The 26720-nt window shown below is 46.9% G+C and overlaps 1 protein-coding gene across 1 annotated transcript in view; it reads right to left on the bottom strand.

Moving 5' to 3' along the window:
• ANGPT1 (angiopoietin 1) overlaps positions 1-26720 on the bottom strand; it is a 544599-nt gene that overhangs the window by 16890 nt on the left and 500989 nt on the right. The window contains exon 8 of the mRNA XM_075352956.1: positions 1782-1912. Coding sequence (XP_075209071.1) covers positions 1782-1912 — 131 coding nt within the window. The remainder of the gene's footprint in view (positions 1-1781; positions 1913-26720) is intronic.

Below are 26720 nucleotides of genomic sequence, written 5' to 3'. Positions count from 1 at the left end.
AGAAAACAAAGAATGAATATAACAGAGGGTGAGTATAGAAAACAAAGGGTGAGTATAACAGAGGGTAAGTATAGAAAACAGAGGGTGAGTATAGAAAACAAAGAGTGACCTTAACAGAGGGTGAGTATAGAAAACAAAGAATGAGTATAACAGAGGGCGAGTATAGAAAACAAAGGGTGAGTATAACAGAGGGTGAGTATAGAAAACAGAGAGTGGGTATAGAAAACAAAGGGTGAGTATAACAGAGGGTGAGTATAGAAAACAGAGGGTGAGTATAGAAAACAAAGGGTGAGTATAACAGAGGGTGAGTATAGAAAACAAAGGGTGAGTATAACAGGGTGAGTATAGAAAACAAAGAATGAGTATAACAGAGGATGAGTATAGAAAACAAAGAATGAATATAACAGAGGGTGAGTATAGAAAACAAAGAATGAGTATAACAGAGGATGAGTATAGAAAACAAAGAATGAATATAACAGAGGGTGAGTATAGAAAACAAAGGGTGAGTATAACAGAGGGTAAATATAGAAAACAGAGGGTGAGTATAGAAAACAAAGAGTGAGCTTAACAGAGGGTGAGTATAGAAAACAAAGAATGAGTATAACAGAGGGTGAGTATAGAAAACAAAGGGTGAGTATAACAGAGGGTGAGTATAGAAAACAAAGGGTGAGTATAACAGAGGGTGAGTATAGAAAACAAAGGGTGAGTATAACAGGGTGAGTATAGAAAACAGAAGGTGAGTATTAGGGGTACTTTGCACACTACGACATCGCAGGTGCGATGTCGGTGGGGTCAAATCAAAAGTGACGCACATCCGGCGTCGCTGTCGATATCGGAGTGTGTAAATCATTTTTAATACGATTAACGAGCGCAAAAGCGTCAAAATCGTATCATCGGTGTAGGGTCCGACATTTTCATAATTTCGGAAGGACCGATGCTACGATGTTGTTCCTCGTTCCTGCGGCAGCACACACTGCTGTGTGTGAAGCCGCAGGAGTGAGGAACATCTCCTACCTGCGTCCTGCGTCTCACGCCGGCTATGCGGAACAACGGAGGTGGGCGGGATGTTTGCGTCCCGCTCATCTCCGCCCCTCCGCTTCTATTGGCCGCCTGCCGTGTGACATCGCTGTGACGCCGCATGACCTGCCCCCTTAGGAAGGAGGCGGGTCGCCGGCCAGAGCGACTTCGCAGGGCAGGTAAGTCCATGTGAAGCTGCCGTAGCGATAATGTTCGCCACGGCAGCTATCACAAGATATTGCAGCTGCGACGGGGGCGGGGACTATCGCGCTCGGCATTGCAAGCATCGGCTTGCGATGTCGTAGTGTGCAAAGTACCCCTAAGAGTATGGGCAGGGGACTTAGCTGTAAAGCACCACTTCAGTTGTAAAATAAAAAGAAAATGCTTTAATGAAAATAGCACGATAGAGAGCCATGATGCCGGTCTAGGGCACAGGAAAGGCTATCCGCTGTGCATTGTGCAGCCACATGCGTGTCACAAGCATTATGAAAGCTGCATCACGTAAAAAGAATATAAACTACAGCAAGAAGCCTTTAAGATCCCCAATAACCACAGCACACTACTTATGGCTAGAATTATGATTGTCTGACATTGTTGAATTGTCCAATGACCCAGGCCCATTTTGGCGGATATTTTAGTACTGACGATCCTATAAGGGACAGAAGTAGAATCTGACATCACAATTACACATCAGAATGCCCATAGAAAACTAGTTTTCATCAGAATTTTCTTTTAAGCAGAAATTCCTTCATTCTTGTACTCACCTCCGGTTAGCATCAGCGCACACTTGCACATACAATTGTCGTTATCTGCATCCTTTGTACTGAAATCCGCCCCATGTAAGATCAGACTGCTTTGTTTTCCTGCAGTTCCGCTGTGACCTTTCAAGTATAATCTAGAACAGACCAGAAGACAAAAGATAAACTATTTGCTGCATAATTAAAGAATAATGGATTTTTACCCTAATTATGGCTCTTGGTCAAATAAATGAACATACCGGACATATAAACCTGGCATTACAGCAAGAACGCCGCACACATTATACATAACAATAGCTTGTATTAATGGAAATGGACCTTGTAATTCACTTTTGGGCTTGCTCAACCTATCGGTAATTAAATAAGGAAAATAAATGAAGTTTATTTATGGTAATATTGCAAGAATTATTTAAATCAAAAGGGATCAATTTTAAAATCTCGTTACCCATGATTACCATTGCAATCCCATTCTATGAAAACAAGAATTTCAGTGGTTTTTTTTCAAAATAAATCCTTCCTTCCTTCCTTTTCATCTTGGATAAACATACCTTTAGATTAGTGGTGTGAGATAGCCAGGTTTACAAATACATGATGTTGTGATACTCTGTCGGGAAAGCTTTATGTTATCGATGTCTGTATTTGGCCACCTAAAGGTTGTGATAGCCAAAACATGACTATATCAATAGTTTGGGAGAGGTGGTGGATTATTTTTACAGACTCCCTTTAAAAAGACAAATAGTGCTTTACCCACCCTCCCCAAGTCCAATGTTGAGTGGTTCATGTCAATTCGAGCCATATACCGTATTGTCACGGCCGGGCGGTCGGGCAGACCCAGGAGGTGGATCCACTGGACCGAACTCTCTGAGATGGTGGTAGGGAGTCCGGCAGCTGAAGCACTGATGGGCAGTAGAACAGTCCGTGCAAGTGAAGGCAGCGGAGGAGTCCCAGGGACCACGGAGTCACAGAAGGTGGTCTTGGTGACGTAGCTCAGGTTCGGAGGCCGAGGTGATATCAGGCGGGGTCCGGAACCTCTGGAGCAAGATGACGGGTCACCGCAGGGATCCGGGATGGTACGGACTGTCAGATGGCAGACGGACAGCGTGCGGGGATCAGGACACGGCAGACTGGATGGCGAAGCAGGCACGGCTCTACAAAGAGAGATAGGTGAGTACGAGCACAGTAACACCAGGAGACCTGACTCCTAGCTCAGGGAACACGAAGATCAGGCCCCGCCCCCTTGGACAATGACCCCTTATATACCCTGTACCTGTGCAACCTCATTTCCTGTTAATGGACGCTGGCCCTTTAAGAAAGGGTCAGTGACCGCGCGCGCGCCCTAATGCGCATGCGCGCCGCCCGGGTGCCAGAAGCCAGGGAAGGAGGCTGCGAGGAGGACGCAGGGGAGCCGGCCAGGTCCAGGGAAGCTGTCGGGCGCCGGGATCGGGGGCCCGGAGCCCTGGGACGGACGGAATCCGGTGACTGGGGAGCGGAGAGCGTGGCAGGTGAGCCGGGGAACGGGGGTGAGGACCCGGGGAGCGTGACAGTACCCCCCCCCCCACGCCCCCCTCCCCGCAACCGGGACATGAAGGCACGGATAAGAGGAGTGCCCACGTTCTCCCTGGGCTCCCAAGACCTATCCTCAGGACCATACCCTTCCCAGTCCACCAGGAAGAACTGTCGACCTCGTACGGTCTTCATGGCCACGATATCCCTTACCGCATAGATGTCATCATCGGCAATAGGAGGAGGGGCCGGACTGGCAGCAGCGGAGAAGGGACCAAGGACAACCGGCTTGAGCAGAGAGACGTGGAAGGAGTTGGGTATCCTCATCGTGGCCGGGAGCTGTAGCTTGTAGGATACCTCATTGATCTTGCTGAGGACCTTAAACGGCCCGATGTAGCGAGGACCCAGCTTGTAGGAAGGTATCTTCAATCGGATGTACTGGGAAGCAAGCCAGACCAGGTCACCAGGAGAGAAACACGGAGGATCCAGACGTCTCTTGTCAGCGTGTTTCTTCATCCGCTGGGAAGCGCGCCCAAGGGACGCTTTGACAGATTCCCAAATGGTAGCAAAGTCACGAACTGCAGTATCAGCAGCCGGAACATCCGATGAAGGGGATATAGGCAACGGGACGGAGGGTTGAAGTCCGTAAACTACATGGAAGGGAGATTTGGAGGACGACTCACTGATGTGGTGGTTATGTGAGAATTCAGCCCAAGGTAGAAGCGTGGACCAGTCGTCGTGATGGGCGTTGACGTAGTGACGTAAGAAGGAGGTCAAGATTTGATTGACCCTCTCCACTTGGCCATTAGACTGAGGATGGTAAGCAGAAGAAAAGTCCAGAGTCACACCCAGATGTTTGCAGAGCGCCCTCCAGAAGCGGGAGGTAAACTGAGTTCCTCGGTCGGACACGATGTGGGATGGGAAACCATGCAAGCGGAAGATGTGATGTATATAGGCTTCCGCGAGTTCCTGAGCAGAGGGCAGTCTAGCCATAGGGACGAAGTGAGCCATTTTGGAGAACCGGTCCACCACGACCCATATGACTGTGTGTCCAGAGGATAATGGCAAGTCCGTAATAAAATCCATCGCTATGTGTTGCCACGGAATTGTGGGTATCGGCAGAGGCAGAAGACGGCCATAGGGCAGGTGTTTGGGCGTCTTGTTCCTGGCACAAGAGGAGCAGGCAGAGACAAAAGCAGCGACGTCCGTGCGAAGGGATGGCCACCAATAATGGCGTACAATCGCACCCCATGTTCTCTTCTGGCCTGCATGACCGGCTGTTTTCGAGGCATGACCCCAGTGTAACACCTTTTGCCTGTCAGTCTCAGAGACATAGGTCTTTCCGGGCGGTATCTGGGCCAGGGTGACAGGGGCCACCGGAATAATCTTGCTAGGAGGGATGATAGGCTGGGTAGTCTCTTCCTCCTGCTCCATGGGCATGAAAGACCTAGACAAGGCATCCGCACGTACATTCTTGTCTGCGGGTCGGAAATGGAGCTGGAAGTCGAACCTGGCAAAGAATAAGGACCACCTGGCTTGCCGTGGGTTCAGTCGCTGAGCGGACCGTAGGTATTCCAGGTTCTTGTGGTCCGTGTAGATAATCACGGGGTACACTGCTCCTTCCAGGAGGTAGCGCCATTCCTCCAGAGCCAGTTTGACCGCCAATAGTTCTCGGTCACCGATGGTGTAATTACGTTCAGGTGCAGAGAAGCTCTTGGAGAAGAAACCGCATGTAACCATCTTCCCGGAGGAGGACTTTTGCATGAGCACTGCTCCGGCTCCCGAGGAGGAGGCATCCACCTCCAAGGTGAACTGGCGGTTTAACTCCGGACGGTGGAGTACAGGAGCGGAGGCAAATGCTCGCTTCAGTGAGCAAAACGCGGCGTCGGCCGCAGGTGACCAGTCCTTTGGATTAGCCTCCTTTTTGGTCAAAGCGGAGAGAGGAGCAGTCAGGGCAGAGAAGTGAGGGATGAACTGGCGGTAGTAGTTGGCAAATCCCAGGAACCGTTGGATTGCCTTTAGTCCAGAAGGGGGAGGCCAGTTGAGTATGGAGGACACCTTCTTAGGATCCATTTGCAGTCCAGTACCCGAGATGATGTATCCCAGGAAAGGGAGAGAAGACTGCTCAAAGACACACTTCTCATATTTGGCGTATAGACGATTCTCTCTCAGTCGTTGTAGGACCAGCTGGACGTTCTCTCTGTGGGTCTGGAGGTCCGGAGAGTAGATAAGGATGTCATCCAGATACACTACTACACAGACGTAGAGGAGGTCCCGGAAGATGTCGTTCACCAATTCTTGGAAGACTGCTGGTGCATTACATAGGCCGAAGGGCATCACGCAGTATTCATAGTGCCCATCGCGAGTATTAAACGCGGTCTTCCATTCGTCCCCAGAGCGGATACGAACTAGGTTGTAAGCACCCCGAAGATCCAGTTTGGTGAACACACGGGCTCCTCTGAGCCGGTCGAACAATTCGGGGATGAGCGGCAGAGGGTACTTGTTCTTTACGGTGATCTGATTCAGACCCCGGTAGTCGATGCAGGGGCGTAGGTCACCCTCTTTCTTCTTAACGAAGAAGAAGCCCGCTCCCGCAGGAGAGGAGGATCTCCGGATGAATCCCTTAGCCAGGCTCTCTGTGATGTAGGTGGACATGGCCCTGGTTTCGGCTGGGGACAACGGATATATCCGTCCTCGAGGTGGTGTTGTTCCTGGGAGCAGGTCGATGGCACAATCGTAGGGACGGTGTGGCGGAAGTACCTCAGACTCCTTCTTGTCGAAAACGTCTGCGAAGGACCAATAGGCCGAGGGCAGTTCCGGTAGGTTCTCTGGAACCGGAGGTCGTCGGATGTGTGGTATGGACTTCAGACACTTCTCATGACAAGAAGGACCCCATCGGGTGATTTCGCCAGTACCCCAGCTGACTGAGGGTTCGTGTGTCCGCAACCAGGGAAGTCCCAGCAGGATTTGATGGGACATGTGTGGAAGGACGTAGAGAGAGATGTTCTCGGTGTGCAGGGCACCGATACGTAGTTCGACCGGTCTGGTGACCCAGGAGATGGTATCAGAGAGGGGTCTCCCATCCACAGAGGCTATCACGAGGGGTTTGTCAAGTGGAGTAACAGGCAGCTGGTACTTGTCCACCGTGGCCTGCTGAATGAAATTGCCTGCTGCCCCGGAATCGAGGTATGCCTCAGCCGTGAACCGTGTCTCTCCCGTTGACACTTGCACAGTCCACATAACCGGGTCTGAGAGAGTCCCAGCACCTAGGGTGGCCTCTCCTACCAACCCTAGGCTTTGGAGTTTCCCGGCCTCTCTGGACAGGCGCGTAGCAGGTGTGTGCCCTCTCCGCAGTAAAAGCAGAGGCCCTTGGCGAGCCGCTCTGCTCGACGCTGTTCAGACTGTCGTACTCGGTCAATCTGCATGGGTTCGTGGACGGGAATCCCAGCTGTTGATGACTGAGGTGCGGAGGGCTTCTGGGGAGGTGAGGAATGCCGTACCGGTCGTCTCTCACGAGACAGCTCTTTAGAGCGCTCCTGAAAACGAATGTCCACTCGAGTAGCCAGGGCAATCAGGGCATCTAGGGTGGAGGGCAAGTCACGACCCGCCAACTCATCTTTGATGCGACTCGAGAGTCCCTCCCAGAAGGCGGCTGTCAGGGCCTCATTATTCCACCCGAGTTCAGAAGCCAAAGTGCGGAAACGGATGGCGTATTGGCCCACCGTCAGTGTTCCTTGACGTAGGCGGAGAAGTGATGAAGCAGACGCAGAGGCGCGTCCCGGCTCGTCAAAGGTACTGCGAAAGGCCTGCAGGAACTCTCGAAGGTTCTTGGTCACAGGGTCCTCCTTCTCCCACAAGGGGTTCATCCACGCCAGTGCCTCGCCCTCTAGGTGGGACATTATAAAGGCGACCTTGGCTTGGTCGGAGGCGAATAGATGTGGCAGCTGCGTGAAATGAAGGGAACATTGGTTGATGAAGCCCCTGCAGGTCTTGGGATCTCCAGAATAACGAGGTGGTGAAGCCAACCGGAGTTGGGAAGCACCCGACGAGGCTGCCACTGGTGCGGGAGCCGTGGATTGTCCATTGGAGGACCTGGGTGCCGCAGGCGTCATGGATGCTTGTAACGTGTACAGGCGGGTGTCCACGGAGGTCATAAATTGCAGCATGCGGGTCTGGACTTCACGCTGGCGTTGGAGTTCCTCTTGCAGGGCCAATAGTGCTGCAGCGGGATCCATGGCCTGATCTTACTGTCACGGCCGGGCGGTCGGGCAGACCCAGGAGGTGGATCCACTGGACCGAACTCTCTGAGATGGTGGTAGGGAGTCCGGCAGCTGAAGCACTGATGGGCAGTAGAACAGTCCGTGCAAGTGAAGGCAGCGGAGGAGTCCCAGGGACCACGGAGTCACAGAAGGTGGTCTTGGTGACGTAGCTCAGGTTCGGAGGCCGAGGTGATATCAGGCGGGGTCCGGAACCTCTGGAGCAAGATGACGGGTCACCGCAGGGATCCGGGATGGTACGGACTGTCAGATGGCAGACGGACAGCGTGCGGGGATCAGGACACGGCAGACTGGATGGCGAAGCAGGCACGGCTCTACAAAGAGAGATAGGTGAGTACGAGCACAGTAACACCAGGAGACCTGACTCCTAGCTCAGGGAACACGAAGATCAGGCCCCGCCCCCTTGGACAATGACCCCTTATATACCCTGTACCTGTGCAACCTCATTTCCTGTTAATGGACGCTGGCCCTTTAAGAAAGGGTCAGTGACCGCGCGCGCGCCCTAATGCGCATGCGCGCCGCCCGGGTGCCAGAAGCCAGGGAAGGAGGCTGCGAGGAGGACGCAGGGGAGCCGGCCAGGTCCAGGGAAGCTGTCGGGCGCCGGGATCGGGGGCCCGGAGCCCTGGGACGGACGGAATCCGGTGACTGGGGAGCGGAGAGCGTGGCAGGTGAGCCGGGGAACGGGGGTGAGGACCCGGGGAGCGTGACACGTATGAGCTCCCACACAGCCCTCTAATGTACAGTGTGAGCCCCCATACAGTCCCATATATACAGTATGAGCCCCCACATTGCCCGCTATATATAGTACTAGCTGTAGTACCCGGCGTTGCCCAGGATAGTAACTGTCCCTCTGTCTCTCACCCAGTCTCTGTCTGTCTCTGTCTGTTTGTCTCTGTCTGTTTCTGACTGTTTGTCTCTGTCTGTTTGTCTCTGTCTGTCTCGGTCTGTCTATCTCTGTCTATTTGTCTGTCTGCGTGTCTGACTGTGTGTCTGTCTCTGTGTGTTTATTTCTGTTTGTCTGTCTCTGTGAGTTTGTCTCTGTCTGTCTCTATCCATGTGTGTCTCTGTCTGTCTCTCTCTATCTCTGTCTGTCTGTCTCTCTCTGTGTCTGTCTGTTTCTCTCTATCGCTGTGTCTGTCTGTCTCACTCTATATCTGTGTCTGTCAATCTCTTTCCCTGCCTGTCTCATTCCAGGTCTGTCTCTGTCCCCATCTGTCTCTTTCCCCGTCTGTCTCTTTCCAGGTCTGTCACGTTCTAGGTCTGTCTCATTCCCCGCCTGTCTCTTTTAAGGTCTGTCTCTTTCCCAGTCTGTCTCTTTCCACATCTGTCTGTCTCTTTTGTTGTTTCTTTCCCTGTGTGTCTGTCTGTCTGTCTGCCTCTGTCTCTTTGACTGTCTGTCTGTTTCTGTCTCTTTCCCTGTCTGCCTCTTACTCTGTCTCTCTTTCCATCTCCCCACCGACATTTTATTACCTCATACATAAGCTTCTTAAACTAACAATTTATTTTGTTCCTATAGCAACCAATCACAGTTGCTATTAATAACCTGTAGCTCGCAGCTCTATTGACTTTAATGGAGGCAGGTTTCTTGGAGAGTAACTGTAAAGCGCGGGGTTAAATTTTCCAGTCAAAACATAGTCTATAACGTTCCCTGAGTCACATGTCTGTGCAAATTTTTGTGATTGTACATGCGACGGTGCGGATATACACACACACATGCATACATACACACATACATACACTCATCTTTATATATTAGATGTCTTGGTCAGTGGGCCGGACTGGAACAGCCCGAGGGGCGGATGTGGCCCACAGGCCACACTTTGTTTAGGTCTGGTCTACAGAGTAGTCAACATGATGGCAATAATACAGACAATAATAGGTAGTGACATTACGGGAGCAGCGGTTGTTTTAGCACAGACCTAAAAAATGAGAAAATAACATATTGCTCAACTGTGCTGAAAAGACAGTACAAGTAATATCATGGCCGTAGGCTAGTGTAGAGAAGAGAAAAGTTCATATTTAGGAAAAACTCTGGCTTTAATATTTTATTATTAATGTTCTTATTAGGGTATTTCTAATTTATCATCATTTCAAAAACAAAACATAACGATAAAGATCTAAAAATAATGTAGTAATCAAATAGTATGAAAGTAATCAGATACATAAAATAGTAATCTAAAATGTAAAGTAATAGCAATAACAAACATAAAAATGAAAGTAAAGAATGCAGAAAAAAGGCTAATGCCCATGTTTCTTCTTGCTGTAACTACTATTTTTTAAGTTTTTCTATTTAATATTGTAATTGCACAGAGCTAAACATCTATTTCCATCCTTTTCCGCTCCATACATTGCCTGCTGTGTTTTGATCTTTTGGATGTGTATAAAGATACGTGACGATTAATGCGTGCTTCGGTGACCATGTTGTGTATTGAGAGTTTAGCAACGCTCATTTTTCACTTCTTAAAAAACAAACAGCTTTCGCGGCGCTGACGGACGGGTGTTCTCAGAATCCGTGTACGGAAAGGCACAATCCTGCAATACAGAGTCAGCATCATCTGTCTACCGCATGCACCAAACATAATAAATAGTGTGTCACTGAGCGCTATACAAGCTGTAATTACAATATAAACACTTAGCAGGAGGCAATGATACAAGATCTACTGATCTACGGTCCATGTATATTGTATTCGGAGAGACCAATGTGCCCCCAGAACCATCGTACAGTCACCAGGTATAGCATACAATGGGAATATATAGATCCCCGGCCAACTGCATGCACCAATATATCCATTGCATTACAAGTTATACTGATAAATACCCACTGTGCATGATCTATAGAGAGGTGAACATAGTGAACCAGCACTAATATCACCGTTAGCTTATATACAGTAAATGCACGTGTAAAGTGAACAGGTCAATCCAGTTTGCTGGCAGGCTGTTATAGAGAAGAGGAAGCGGAGCAGATTGATATATAGTTTTATGTTTCAATCATCTAAACCTTTATTCTTTCTGAGATTTTCCGGGATAGTCGGCGGAAAGTGCAAAAGTAGTAAAATCAAGGAGGACAGATGACAGTAGGGATGGCTAGTCGAGGGAGCTCCAGAGGAGACAAGTGGGTTCAAAGTGAGAAGATGTGGTCTGTGTGCTTGAACAAGGTAACCTATAGAGGTCTGGAGCCTACAGCTCACCCCGGCGGGCTTAGAAAGGCGTCCAGCTAGAGAAGCCGTCAGGACCCAAAAGCGGAAGAAGGTGTGTGATATTAGGGGGAAGGAGGCACAGACCCTGGAGTATTGAGACCTTGGTCCAAAATTGCGGGGGACAGAATAAAAAAATAGTACCCTACAGAGAGAAAGGAAGGCCATGTTTGCCATAATGGTTTGAAGAATAAAAGTAAACTAAACTGATTCGCATTTATTACTACTCAATGGTATACATAGCTGCAAGTAAATGTCATGCACTCTGCCCGAAGTCTGCTCCGCACATGAGAAGAGCACCCACATGGCCAGAGTTCGGCCTACTACATCTATCTATCTATCTATCTATCATCTATCTATCATCTATCTATGCAGCTATCCATCTATCCATCCATCCATCCATCTATCTATCTATCATCTATCTATCCCTCTATCTATCCAGCTATCCATCCATCCATCCATCCATCCATCCCTCTATCTATCTATCCCTCTATCTATCTATCTATCTATCTATCTATCTATCTATCTATCTATCTATTTATCCCTCTATCAATCCCTCTATCTATCTATCCCTCTATCTATCTATCCCTCTATCTATCTATCTATCTATCTATCTATCTATCTATCTATCTATCTATCTATTCCTCTATCTATCTATCTATCTATCTATCTATCTATCTATCTATCTATCTATCTATCTATCTATCTATCTATCTATCTATCTATCTATCCCTCTATCTATCTATCTATCTATCCCTCTATCTATCCCTCTATCTATCTATCTATCTATCTATCTATCTATCTATCTATCTATCTATCCCTCTATCTATCTATCTATCTATCTATTAATCCCTCTATCTATCTATCCCTCTATCTATCTATCTATCTATCTATTAATCCCTCTATCTATCTATCCCTCTATCTATCTATCCCTCTATCTATCTATCTATCTATCTATCTATCTATCCCTCTATCTATCCCTCTATCTATCTATCTATCTATCTATCTATCTATCTATCCATCTATCCGTGCAGTTGGACATAATATCTATGTAATGGGACTCCATTATGAAGGATACAGTAATTACTTTGAAAACTTTTTGTTACATATTTCACTTCAGCGTTTTAATTCAAATGCATAAGAAAGAAATCATACAGTTTCCAGTCCTGTGTAATAGTGAGACCAGGAATACAGAATAAATTGCTACTGAGTGCAGTGATACCTCAGTTTTCGTTGATAATCCGTCTGAAAACATTCAGTGAAGTCCGAAACTGATGAAAACCGAGGCAATTATTTCCATCAGAAATATGTAAATCCAATTGATTTGTTTTAGACACTCCAAAATACATACTAAAACCACATTTTATAGAGAACAAAGATAATATTTAATACTAAAACCGAAAAAACCTAATATAAAATGAATATAAAATACTAATGTAAAGAATAATTACATTTTATCTTACATGTGTTACATACATTTTGACACTGACGCGTGGGGTGATACACAATGCCACACAGAGCAGGTAAACGCATGGGTCACACTTTGTTGTCATAAAATTAGCAGCGTAGTCACGTAGGCATGCCGACAAAAAACAACAAAATCCAATGCAATCAATGAAAACCGAGTCAAATTTTCAGTGGAAAAAAATCAACGAAAACCGAATCCGCCCATAACCGGCGCCAACAAAAATCAAGGAAACTGTATATAGATTATTACAGAATGCAGTACTGATATCAGTGTATGAGCATGTACAATATATATATACAGTGCCTACAAGTAGTATTCAACCCCCTGCAGATTTAGCAGGTTTACACATTCAGGATTAACTTGGCATTGTGACATTTGGACTGTAGATCAGCCTGGAAGTGTGAAATGCACTGCAGCAAAAAAGAATGTTATTTCTTTTTTATTTTTTTTTTTTTAAATTGTGAAAAGTTTATTCAGAGGGTCATTTATTATTCAACCCCTCAAACCACAAGAATTCTGTTTGGTTCCCCTAAAGTATTAAGAAGTATTTCAGGCACAAAGAACAATGAGCTTCACATGTTTGGATTAATTATCTCTTTTTCCAGCCTTTTCTGACTAATTAAGACCCTCCCCAAACTTGTGAACAGCACTCATACTTGGTCAACATGGGAAAGACAAAGGAGCATTCCAAGGCAATCAGAGACAAGATCGTGGAGGGTCACAAGGCGGGCAAGGTGTACAAAACCCTTTCCAAGGAGTTGGGCCTACCTGTCTCCACTGTTGGGAGCATCATCCGGAAGTGGAAGGCTTATGGAACTACTGTTAGCCTTCCACGGCCTGGACAGCCTTTGAAAGTTTCCACCCGTGCCGAGGCCATGCTTATCCGAAGAGTCAAGGCTAACCCAAGGAAAACAAGGAAGGAGCTCCGGGAAGATCTCATGGCAGTGGGGACATTGGTTTCAGTCAATACCATAAGTAACGTACTCCACCGCAATGGTCTCCGTTCCAGACGAGCCCGTAAGGTACCTTTACTTTCAAAGCGTCATGTCAAGGCTCGTCTACAGCTTGCTCATGATCACTTGGAGGACTCTGAGACAGACTGGTTCAAGGTTCTCTGGTCTGATGAGACCAAGATCGAGATCTTTGGTGCCAACCACACACGTGACGTTTGGAGACTGGATGGCACTGCATACGACCCCAAGAATACCATCCCTACAGTCAAGCATAGTGGTGGCAGCATCATGCTATGGGGCTGTTTCTCAGCCAAGGGGCCTGGCCATCTGGTCCGCATCCATGGGAAGATGGATAGCACGGCCTACCTGGAGATTTTGGCCAAGAACCTCCGCTCCTCCATCCAGGATCTTAAGATGGGTCGTCATTTCATCTTCCAACAAGACAACGACCCAAAGCACGCAGCCAAGAAAACCAAGGCCTGGTTCAAGAGGGAAAAAATCAAGGTGTTGCAGTGGCCTAGTCAGTCTCCTGACCTTAACCCAATTGAAAACTTGTGGAAGGAGCTCAAGATTAAAGTCCACATGAGACACCGAAAGAACCTAGATAACTTGGAGAAGATCTGCATGGAGGAGTGGGCCAAGATAACTCCAGAGACCTGTGCCGGCCTGATCAGGTCTTATAAAAGACGATTATTAGCTGTAATTGCAAACAAGGGTTATTCCACAAAATATTAAACCTAGGGGTTGAATAATAATTGACCCACACTTTTATGTTGAAAATTTATTAAAATTTAACTGAGCAACATAACTTGTTGGTTTGTAAGATTTATGCATCTGTTAATAAATCCTGCTCTTGTTTTAAGTTTGCAGGCTCTAACTTATTTGCATCTTATCAAACCTGCTAAATCTGCAGGGGGTTGAATACTACTTGTAGGCACTGTATATATATATATTTTATTTTTTTAATTCACACTTTTTGACAATTAGAAGAAGAATCAAAGACCATCTTGACAACTACCATAGACACAATTAGAAAACATCGTAAGTAAACCTCGGTATGGCACTAATCCCACCATGTGGGCCTGAGGAAGTACCAGACTTTGCAGCTCATTTGTGAGACGCAATGCAGTAGGTGGTGAGAGATGGCAGGTAGAGGCGGGAGTGCTGACATCGGCTATTAGCGGAGATTGGAGCTGATCATTAACATGCTGTGTTTTGACATCGGTAAGGAGCAGCTGTAAGCGCACTAATCATGAGCGCGTATTATTAGACCGCCGGATAAGCCCAAATGTTTATAGAATCTGATGTACTGGTAGCAGTAGTAGGACATTAGTGCTTCGTGGCCTTTCATGTCCAGCCCTCCATTTATTTTTACTGACACAGACTGTGACACCATTCAGACCGTGGCCGAGACATTTTATTAACTACACGAAGACTTCACGTACAAGAAAAATAATCACCAATTCACGAGACCAGACAAAATAATTCACAAATCAGCTCATGTCAGGTTGAGAAAAAGCAGCTCCTTTCATTACTGTGTACTCAGTAGAGCAGTCGCCTCTAAAGAAGGTTAATTTGTTTATTTTACCAAGAGATCAACCAAGTCGGTAATGGGTATAAACATATTAGCTTTAAGTGTGTATATATAGATACACACATACATAGATACACACACTCTACATATCTATATGCAGCATATCAGAAAAGTGAGTACACCCCTCACATTTTTGTAAATATTTTATTATATCTTTTCATAGGACGGCACTTTGATACAATGTACAGTAGTCAGTGTGCAGATTGTATAACAGTTTAAGTTTGGTGCCATCTAAATAACTCAACTCACAGCCATTAATGTCAAAATCACTGGGAACAAAACTGAGTACACCTCTAAGTGAAAATCGCCAAATTGTGCCCAATTAGCCATTTTCCCTCCCTAGTGTCATTAGTGTTACAAGGTCTCAGGTGTGAATGGGGGTCAGGTGTGTTACATTTGGTGTTATCTCTCTCACACTCTCTCATACTGGTCACTGGAAGTTCAACATGACTTCACATGGTAAAGAATTCTCTGAGAATGTGACATAAAGAATTGTTGCTCTACATAAACATGGCCAAGGTGATAAGAATATTGCCAGCACCCTGAAACTGAGTTGCAGCATGGTGGCCAAGACCATACAGGGGTTAATAAGACAGGATCCATGCAGAACAGGCCTCGCCATGGTCGACCAAAGAAGGTGAGTGCACGTTCTCAGCATCATATCTAGAGGTTGTCTTTTCAAAATAGACGTATGATTGCTGCCGCCGGCATTGCTGTAGAGGTTACAGGGGTAGGGGTTCCTCCTGTCAGTGCTCAGACCATATGCGGCACACTGCATCAAATTGGTTTCCATGGCTGTCGTCCCAGAAGGAAGTCTCTTCTAAAGATGATACACAAGAAAGCCTGCAGTTTGCTGAAGACAAGCAGACTAAGAACATGGATTACTCCAACCATATGCTGTGGTCTGATGAGACCAAGATAAACTTATTTGGTTCAGATGGTGTCAGTGTGTGTGGCAACAATCAGGTGCAGAGTATAAAGACACGTGTGTCTTACCTATTAGGTTGATTAACAAGCGAAAGTCAATGGTTTGAATGGAGACGAGGCCATGAAGAAGATTTCCCAAGAAAAGAGAAACAACATCAACTAGATCATCGATAGCGGTCTCTTGGCCAAGAAAATTTCCAAAGTGTACCATGTGAGGTCATGACAGTTGGAACAATATGAAATGAAGTCCATCTACCTATTCAAAAGCCAAGAGGTGGGCGTCCAGGCAAAATATAACAGTGAACAAGTTGGTTCATCCCAAGGTCTGTCAGTTCTGGTGTGAAAAACACTACAGTGGAGACGGCTCATCTGCTTCATAATAGTGAGATCACAGACGTCAATGTAAGCACAGGGTGACGCACGTTACACAAGTCTGGAATGGTGGTCCAAATAAGGTGAAGAAGCCTAGGCTTTAATGTTATCATAAGAAACATAGGTTCAATTTTGCAAAAAATATGAAAAGTGGGCAGTAGAAGATTGGAAACGAGTGATTTGGAGCGATGAAATGAAAAGTCAATAGACTAGGCTCTGATCAATGCAAATTGGTCTGGAAGAAACAAGAAAAAAATGGGCCAACACATCGATAAATTGAAGGAACTGTCAATTTTACTGGAGGAAGCCTTATGACATGAAGTTCTTTTACAGCCAAAGGCATTGGAAGATTGGATGATTACCTATAAAATGAAGGTAGTCTGAAGTAATTTGAAGTTGTAGAGGATGGTGAGATATGGATATGGAGCCTGAAAGTCAAAAGTTCAAAACATTGTTACCCATTTGTTCATTAGTGTACATACACCATTCATCAGCACATTATGATTGATAAATCCCCTCTCATCTCCTCTTCCCACAATCGCATCCAAGATTTCTCCCGTGCCTCCCCCATACTCTGGAATGCTCTACCCCAACATATCAGACTCTCGCCTACCTTGCCAAGCTTCAAAAGGAACCTGAAGACCCACCTCTTCCGACAAGCCTACAACCTGCCGTAACCCTCAGTCTGATACAGCGCTGCACAATCAGCTCTACCCTAACCTACTGTATCCTCACCTATCCCTTGTAGACTGTGAGCCCTCACGGGCAGGGACCTCTCTCCTCCTGTACCTGTCTGTGCCTTGTACTGTTTATGATTATTGTACTTGTCCCTATTATGTACACCCCTTTCACATGTAAAGCGCCATGGAATTGATGGCGCTATAATAATAAATAATAATAATAACAATAATAAATGCTTGAATTAAAATATTGCTGTAAACGTTAGGTACATAACTTTTAGTGCAAAAGGCATCCAACAACGTCATGGTGTACCTAAATATGGATGGTACCTATCACTAATGTCCTACCTCTCCAGAGGCCAAATCAGTCCTCATCTGAACTGGGTAAGTAAAAGGAGACCAGGCATAGCTAGCAATTAAAACCTTATGTGGGAAAGATGGGTGGATAAGGGTACTTAGCCCTGGGAGCTAATGTCCTCCTGCTGTAATACTGGAAATATCAGGGGTACTGAGGTAAGAAGAGGCTGCTCACACTGCTTACCACCCTGCCTTTCTAATTTAACACTGAAGATACCAGTTTTGCTGAGGAAAGAAGAGGCTGCTCACACTGCTGTCCAACCTGTCTTTATAATTTGATACTGGAGATACAAGGAGTGCCGAGATAAGAGGTGGCTGCTCACACTGCTTTCTACATTGACTGTCTGATCTAAAACTCTAGAAACCAGGGGTGTGTAGGTAAGAAGAGGCTGCTTACACTGCTGTGCACCCTGTCTATATGATCTAATACTGGAGATATCAGGAATGCTGAGGAAAGAAGAGGCTGCTCACACTGCTGTCCACCCTGTCTTTATAGAGGTGGCTGCTCACACTGTGTCAACATTGTCTATCTGATCTAATAGTGGAGAAACCATGAAGAAACATATAGCTCATGACTGCACATACTTACAGGCAACAGTCCAATTAGATTTTAAAGTAGTTTTCCATGAGTGTAACAAGATGGAAGCCATTTTACCATACCATAGTGGTTACAGCACCTGCCAGGGAACAGCTAATTATGTATATTTTGATTAAATATCTATCTAATGCCTATATATTTTTCTATATCTTTTTTAGTCATCTAATATATTTATTTCTATATCTATTTATTATGCAGGATGATTAAAAATATCAATATTGATTTTTTTTTTGTTTTACCCTATACTTTTTACCCATCATTGACGTCATAATTCTTTACATCTTTGAGACCAAAATTTGACTATCCATTCCCCACATCATTCATCAAGAGAGCAGAATCTCACGATTAGCAAATTGTGCCATGCTCTACAGCTGGATCAGCCGTCACACTTACATGTTTCTGAAGGAAAGTAAAACAGTTTTACGTCTGACTCTTGACTTTTGTGTTAAGAATAAAAAGTCCATGCACATAAATCATCATTGACATAGAAATTGAAATGAAGAAAAAAAAAAAAAGTCTAATAAAAATAAAGATATTTGTCTAACTCTTTCCCAAGTTTTGTGGTCAAGAACAAATTCAACTGAACCAAATCTTACGTTTCCACTTAAAGAATCCCTGTCAACATACGTGAAGAAATTATGAAGCAATTATTCTTCTGGTGAAGATTTATAAATTGCATAGAAAGTGATATTTAAAACAACAATTCTGCGTAACCTCAACACATTTCCAGTCACCACAGATATGTCCTCCGCTCCACCGCCACGTTATGGGGAGACTTTTAGTCTCCTTTAGTAAAAATACATATAGCATTTTCACAACATGATAAGCACAATGGTCGATATTCATTGTACGCTAAGTGATACTTTGACTAGCGATACAACCAAGGGATACTTTTCTAGCATGATGGCACTCAATTTACATTATAAAATATAAATTTCATGGACTTTTTTTCCCAGAAAAGCGTCACTCTGGTTTACAGGTTATATTTGATACTAGCTGTAGTACCCAGGCGTTGCCCAGGATAATAGCTGTCTCTCTGTCTCTCTCCCAGTCTCTTTCTGTCTCTGTTTGTCTCTCCAAGTCTCTGTCTGTCTCTTCCAGCCTCTGTCTGTCTCTCCCAGTTTCTGTTTGTCTATCCCAGTCTCTGTCTGTCTCTGTCTGTGTCTGTCTCTTTCCATGTCTGCCTGTTTGTCTGTCTCTATCCATGTCTGTCTGTGTCTATCTCTCTGTCTGTCTCTCTATCAGTCTCTGTCTGTCTCTATCTGTGTCTGTCTCTCTTTGTGTCTGTCTGTCTCTCTCTATCTCTGGGTCTGTCAGTCTGTCAGTCTCTTTCCCTGCCTGTCTCTTTCCCTGCCTGTCTCTTTCCCAGTCTGTTTCTTTTCCCCGTCTGTCTCTTTCCCCATCTCTGTCTCTTTCCTCGTCTCTGTCTCATTCCCCGTCTCTGCCTCTTTCCCCATCTCTTTCCCTGTCTGTCTCTTTCCCTATCTGTCTGTGTCTGTCTGCCTCTGTCTGTCTCTTTGACTGTCTGTCTTTTTACATGTCTCTTTAGTCTGTCTCTGTCTGTCTGTCTCTGTCTCTTTCCCTGCCTCTTCCTCTGTCTGTGTCTGTCTGTCTCTGTCTGTCTCTATCCCTCTCCACACCGACATCTTATTACCTCACATATAAGCTTTTTATACTAACAATTTATTTTGTTCCTATAGCAACCACTCACAGCTGCTATTAATAACCTAGAGCTCGCAGCTCCATTGACTTTAATGGAGGTTTGTTTTTTTTTGGAGAGTAACTGTAAAGCGCAGGGTTAAATTTTCCCATCAAAACATAGTCTATGACGTTCCCTGAGGCACATTGAGTGTCTGTGCAAAATATTGTGATTGTAAATGCGACGGTGAGGATTCCTTTAGCGGACATACACACATACATACATACATACACACATACACTCAGCTTTATATATTAGATTGTAGCTCAGCTCCAATCTAGTTCTGTATATTGGGCTGAGCTACAATATTAGAAGTAAACAATGGACAAGAGCGGCGCTGACAGAAAAGCAATTTTTTTCCTATTGCTATAAAACTTCTATAAAGTCACAAAGCAAATACAACACAATATTTTTTCATAGTGTTATATATCCATAGTCGATTCTTTAGCTTTGCTTTCCTTCAGTGGGTCAAAGGTTACATTTTCTATATACTGTATATACATGAATATTATATATATTATTCATTTTTTTTATATATATATATATATATATATATATATATATATATATATATATATTCATGAAAAACTATTTGGTTTTATACAAAAGAGCTTCAACAGGTTCTTTGCTTTCCTTACCAGTTATAGTCCCACTAGTCTGGTTGCCTGTTATAGTCCCACCAGTCTGATTGGCTTATTATAGTCCCAACAGTCTGGCTGGCTTATTATAGTCCCAACAGTCTGGTTGGCCTATTATAGGGGCTGATGCACATAGCAGACTACAACTCAGCGTTTATAAGGCTTCTTAATGCAGGTTAGGACAGGTGTGTTGCTGATATCCTTTGGAAGAAGCATTGCTTTCTTGTACATATGGGTCCATACTTAGTGAGGCAATGTATATACAGGGAAATTTAACATCATAAAATTCAACAAAAAGAAGCCCTAAGTATACCTCTATAGCAATTCAAGAGGTACAATAGATGCTTCTCCAGCCGGAAAGGCAGCCCTATTATGACTCCATACAAAGCAGAACTCAAATTCACCTTAAAAGAATGAAATTGTATAGTAGGTCTGTTTGAAAGAACTACAAAGATGTATTCCCAGTGTACAACCGATCACATGCAGGTCAATTATCTGGCCAATTGAAATGATTGCTCAGTGCACAGATGCTTGCAATTAATTGATTGTAAATCTATGGTACAAGTAAAAACAAACACTGCGGACAATCAAACTGACAAAAACACAAATGAACTGTTGAAAAGCAAAACTGCTGTCTAAAGTGCTTCAGGCGAAGTCTGTTGTTATTGGGCTCGTTCCCCACTACATTTTCCCCTTTTTTCATTTTCTATTTTTCTTCCTAAAATGAAGTTAACTGATGCCTCAGTAAACATTTATAACATCTAGAGTCTCGAATGAGCACACAAACCAGCAAATAGAGTACTTTGAGTTCTGTATTACTGAGTATTATTGAAATTGTCTCTTCAGGGAGGAAGGACACGTACTCTAGCGCCACCTATTGGAAGTAGCAATCCTAAAAGTCAAAAGTGACCCTTTAATGAGCCTTTTCATATGACTTAGGATTTATGCCAGATCAGAACCTTAATTTGCAGACACGATGTTTCGGGGTGCTTGCCTCTTGTTAGTGCAAAGTATGAGATCTGATCTGGCTGTATGAGAAGCCATATCGAGGTCTCATTGAGTGTAAAGGAGGCGTTACAAGGGACGATATATCGTGCGATCGCATGAGCGATCGCATCCGCCCCCGTCGTTTGTGCGTCATGGGCAATTCATTGCCAGTGCCGTACAAAGTCGTTAAACCCCCTTTACACGTACTTACCTCTCTAATGACGTCGCTATGGGTGGCGAAATTCCTTTTCCTGAAGGGGGAGGGACGTTCGGCATCACAACGGCGTCACACAGCGGCCGCCCTATAGAAGCGGAGGGGCGGAGATGAGCGGGACGTAACATCCCGCCCACCTCCTTCCTTCCTCATTGCCGGCGGCCGCAGGTAAGCTGTGTCACACGTAGTGATGTGTGCTGCCTCGGGAACGATGAACAACCTGTGCGCAGAAGGAGGAATGACATTATGAAAATGAACAACGTATCAACGAGCAACGATACGGTGAGTATTTTTGCTCGCTAACAGTTGTTCGGAGGTGTCACACGGTACGACATCTCTAATGATGCCGGATGTGCGTCACAAATTCCGTGACCCCGACGACATATCGCACAATATATCGTACCGTGTAACGCCGCCTTTAGATTTTAGATTTGTGTGTTGCCTTATGGAGCCTTCATTAGACATCGTACTTTGCCCACAAGGATTTCCTCCAAATACTTCTAGCTATAGAACATGCTACTGCCATATGAATTTGCCAATATATTTCTATGGGACCCACTGAGAGAGTTGATATTTATTTTTATTAATTTACATAGTCAACTTTGTCAATAGACAACCCCACTTACTGTAGAAACTGACCTCAGTAAATTTACCATCTGATTTGTAGATCCCAACCCAATTTAGAGACCAATTCACAAATTACATATTTTAGGCATGGATGGAGGCTCGGTTCAGATTGGAGCCATGGCTTCTGATTGGAAAAGAAGTCATGACCCTATGTACAATGCATCCAAATGGAGGGTACATTAACTTAGAGGTGTTCATCATATTGACTACAAATCAAGAATTGCAAAACTCCAAGATGGAAAACAAATGCAATGATACCTTATATTTCTGGCTAAAAAAAGTCAGAAACATTCAGTTGAAGTACTGCAAAGTGTATTCTCGTTCATAGATGGTACTCCCAGGTATGGGAAAACCTTCATATGCCTAAAAAAGGCACAAAAAAAGGGGTTTTCATATTGTATAATCTCTTTAAAGAGAACCTGTCAGGTGCAATATATACCCACAACCACGAGCAATTCTGGGTACATATTGCTAATCCCTGCCGAACAGTCCCAGCATACATAAAGAGATCTTTAGAAAAAGTATTTCTAAAGATCCTTTATGATATGATAATAAGTGCAGGGACTAGTTGCAAGGGTGTTACTTTCCCTGGCTAGTTGGCCTTCTTAGCATGTTAGCACGCCCCTGTGGGCCTGCTAATATGCTAATCAATGTGCAGCGTCAGAGGCATGGTCGTGGTCACTTCTCGGCTGCCACCGCTGATTTTTGGCTTAGTGCCTATGATCAGAAGTCCCGGACTTTAAGTCATGTGTATTATGAAGCAGGGTGTATGCGTCCCAGCATTAAACTGGTGTAGTGCGCATGACCTGAAATCCAGGAACGTTCTGATCTTGAGCACTGAGCCCAAAACCAGTGGTGGCAGCAGAGGTGAGAGCGACCATGTTGCTGACGCTGCACATTTATTAGCATGCTAGTGTAAGGGGTGGGCAGACCCCTTACAAGGAAGCACAGGTTTTCTCTGAAGTGGTTAATGCTGTCCCCATAGAAACTGTACAGGAGGGAGGAGGAGCCGGCAGCTTAGGGGGAAAGGAAGTGTGTAAAAGTCAGTTGTGTCCGGGACGGGAGAGAGGAGACAGCCAGGGGCAGAGTGTGGAGCTGAGTGGGCAGAAAGAAAGAAAGAAAGAAGGGAGCTGGAAGAACAGGGAAGCCGGAGAGAAAAGGAGCAGGCGGAACCTCATAGTGCGAAGCAGTCCCGGTGTGGGTCCGGGCTGTGGGTAGCCATAAGTGGGAGCCAGGTGAAGTAGAGTAGCCGGGCACATCCCCACTGGAGGAGACGTCAGGGCAGGCTTTCCCCAGCTAAGAAAAGAACGTGAAGTCATCTGTAACTGCCGGTTTTTGGAAAGAGTTGTGAAATAAAGAATGTCTTTTATTTGCATCGAACCATGCCTGGAGAGTGTTTATACATCGGACGACATCTGCACCACCACACTCTGCCCCACCAAGACATCTCCCGTCCCGATAGTGACGGCGGAGCCAGGGGTAAGCCTGACAGAAGGGGCCACGACTACAAGCCCAGAGGCGCCCCTGGCACCCCGTTACATGTGGCGTAGTCGGCAGGATCCGGATCATATGCAAGGGGTCCCGCTCCAAGAAGAAGGAGATCAAGTGATGCCGAGGACACTGGATCCAGATTATTGGAAAAGAGTCCCGATCCCATGGTGGGAAGAGGAAGAAGTGCCTAAGGCGTTGGACCGGGCACAAGATGGCGGCAAGATGGCCGTTGTCTGTGAAGACACAGAAACTGCGCGCAGAATTGGCGCCAAAAGAAGAGCCTGGGGCTGGCCGGTGCCGAAAAAGAAGTTCGGAGTACTCCGCCCAAAGAGGGGAGGTGCCGGTCCCAGGGCACGAAGGAAGATATGTGAAGTGGGCGGTGTTCCAGAGAAAAAGAAGAACCGCCGCGTAGGGGTCGACCTGATGTGTGAGACTGGGGGTGGAGTATACCCAAGAGCGGGAAAAGTAAGCCCGCCTCCACTTCCTCCAGCATCTCCACTGAGCCCGACGCCATTACCAGAAACGCTGACTCCGAGCAAGATGGAGACTCCAGGAAGACAGCAAGCTGCGGTAGCCGCACTAGTAGCGACTAGCCTGGGCAGAGGACGCCCGAAGCAGACTGCGGCTGCGGAAGGACCCACCCTTAACCTACCGGCTGTGGCAGGAGGACCGGTGCGGCCCACTACACAAGAGGCCGCACAGTGGCAACAGGAAATCGAGTGGGAGGAATGCCAATACCGGCGGCGGTCGCAGCAAAGACCGGTGCTAGCTGAACTCTCCCACCCGAGACGTTGGAGCAACCCGCCAACTACGAGCCCTTCCGGAGGCTGCGCCGGTTGCCCGGACAGTCCCTGTCGGAGTACGTGCAGGCCCAACGAGCCGAATGGCAACGTGCATATCCTCCGGAGTGACTTTTCAAGACCGGAAGATGGCGGGCCTGTTTTTGTTCAACACCGGCGTTGTTTTGAGCCGGAAGAAGGTGTGTTGTTTGTAACCGTTCAAGTTGCTGAGCCCGGAAGAGAGCCTGATGCTGGACTGAGCCAGGGGCTCCCTCCGCGTCGTTAAGAAGATTTTTGCCGAGTTGTGTTCCTGCCAGCTAACGTCTAAGACCGGGAGTGCTGCAAAAGCCTCCGGGCAGAAACTCCACTAAGACCGGGAGTGCCTGCCGACGGCCTCCGGGCACGACTAAGACCGGGAGCTTCCAGGAGGAACTCCGGGCGCTGGACTGGTGTGCCCTTGCGGGTGCCCTCAGGTGAACATGTTCGCAGTTTCATTAAAATGACTTTGTTTAGTTTTAAAATGTGATTTTAGATTTGTGCCTTGCCAGGAGGCTTAGGCTTAAAGAGGGGAGGTATGTAAGGGGTGAATAAAGAATGTCTTTTATTTGCATCGAACCATGCCTGGAGAGTGTTTATACATCGGACGACATCTGCACCACCACACTCTGCCCCACCAAGACATCTCCCGTCCCGATAGTGACGGCGGAGCCAGGGGTAAGCCTGACAGAAGGGGCCACGACTACAAGCCCAGAGGCGCCCCTGGCACCCCGTTACACTAGCATGCCCACAGGGACATACTAACATACTAAGGGGGCCGACTAGTCAAGGGGACTAATGCTCTTGCGACAAGTCCCTCGTCTCATTAGCATATAATGAAGGTGTCGCGGGCGGAGGAGGGGACGCTGCGCTCTCCCACTGCTTGGGTCCGGCTGCCACTGCTGCTGCGGCCGCTGCTGCTTGGTGGCTCGAGCGATGGGCCGGATCCCGGGGACTCGAGCGGCGCTCCTCGCCCGTGAGTGAAAAGGGGAATGGTTCTGGGGGTTTATTGTCCGTGACGCCACCCACGGTCGTGGTGATTGTGTGGACACCACCGCTGCTCTGGACGGGGATCCCGGAAGCGGTGACAGGGAGCAGCTTTGTTGTTACTTCTCCCCTCCGTGGGTAGGGGGTTGGTTGTCCCGGGGCCCGGTGATGGGGTAAGGAGTGGATGGCAGGCCGGGTGCGGGGCCTGGTGAGGTGCAGGGTCGCGGGGGCAGCGCTGTGCCGCACGGCACGGTGGTACTCACTCAGCCTGAGACGATGACACAGTTCTCGGTAAAACACACGGCTGGAAAGACGGTTCCCACGGACGGCTGCTGTTGCTTTTCCCCGGTAGTTAACAGTGACTGTCTCTTTCCCTGCACCTAGTACTTCTGTTGGTTCCAATGGGTTCCCACCGGTAACCCGCTCCCCGACTTGGATATGGGACGGAGGAGCCCCTCTTTGCCCGCAGGCGCTGGCCCTGAGAAACTGGTGCCTTGGCGGTGGCGGTGTCTCTCTCATACGGTTGGACTGTTGCCTTCAATCGGGACTTAGTTGTTTGGAAACCCGGAGCTCCCCTTCACTGACGGATTTGGCAAATTCACGGCGACTCCAAGCCTTGCCGGGATCCGAAAGGCCCCTGCCAATGGTGCTGGCTTCTCCTTGTGTACCGGTCCGGTACCGCCGGGCCACCCCCATCCACGGTCCTTACGGCAACTCTGATAGGCCACTCCTGCAGACGGTCACCGCCGTCTGCTAACCTTGCTGTCTCTGTCCGGGGCACACACCCGGACGCTCTCAGTTAGTTACTCTACTTCCACTTTCCTCCTCACACTCTAACTCTCCTCTCCCCTCTTCCTCCAAACTCTAACTCTTCTCTTTTTCCCTCCTCCAGGACTGTGAACTCCTTGGTGGGTGGAGACCAACCGCCTGGCTCCACCCCCTGGTGTGGACATCAGCCCCTGGGGAAGGCAACAAAGATTTTTGGGTCTAGCTTTGATGTGCCTACAGGGAGTGTGGGGTGTGGTGGTGTTGTTACCTGTGGCCCCTGGCTTGTCCAGGGCGTCACATTCCCCCTTAGCAAAATGCAGACCGTCCACGGGCTGCCCGTCCAACACTGGTTTTATTTTTCTGCAAAAAGATAAAAAACGGTAACAGACATACAATTAAAATAACATCTTCCCACATCGGGAGGTACTCTTACTTAAACGGTTTCAAATGGTTAACGGTTACGGCTTCCGCTCTCACCCACCCAAGCAACCTGACCCTGATGCTGCCCCTAAGAAAACAGGCAGCACCCCTTGACCCCAGTCCTGCAACAAGTTACCCGAGCGGGTTCTGTCCTTTCCAGGGGACCCACGTCCATGGGGAGCCCCTGGAACCCCCAGAGGGTAGCCACCGGTTCCGGTGGTGGCTGGGCCCCAGCCTGCTCCACTGCGGGCCCTCCCTCCAATCTGCCACTCCGGAGGCAGTAACGGTGGAAGCTGCAACAACAACACTATTTATATCCCACAAGTTTGTGGTTGCCCTGCAAGTTCACGGGCTTGTCCGTAAGGAGTCCTTTACG

Source organism: Anomaloglossus baeobatrachus, chromosome 6 (genome assembly GCF_048569485.1).
Source record: "Anomaloglossus baeobatrachus isolate aAnoBae1 chromosome 6, aAnoBae1.hap1, whole genome shotgun sequence".
NCBI classification, from domain to species: Eukaryota; Metazoa; Chordata; class Amphibia; order Anura; family Aromobatidae; genus Anomaloglossus; species Anomaloglossus baeobatrachus.
The sequence above is the reverse complement of the archived record's forward strand: the minus strand, read 5'-3'. Positions and strand labels throughout refer to the sequence as shown.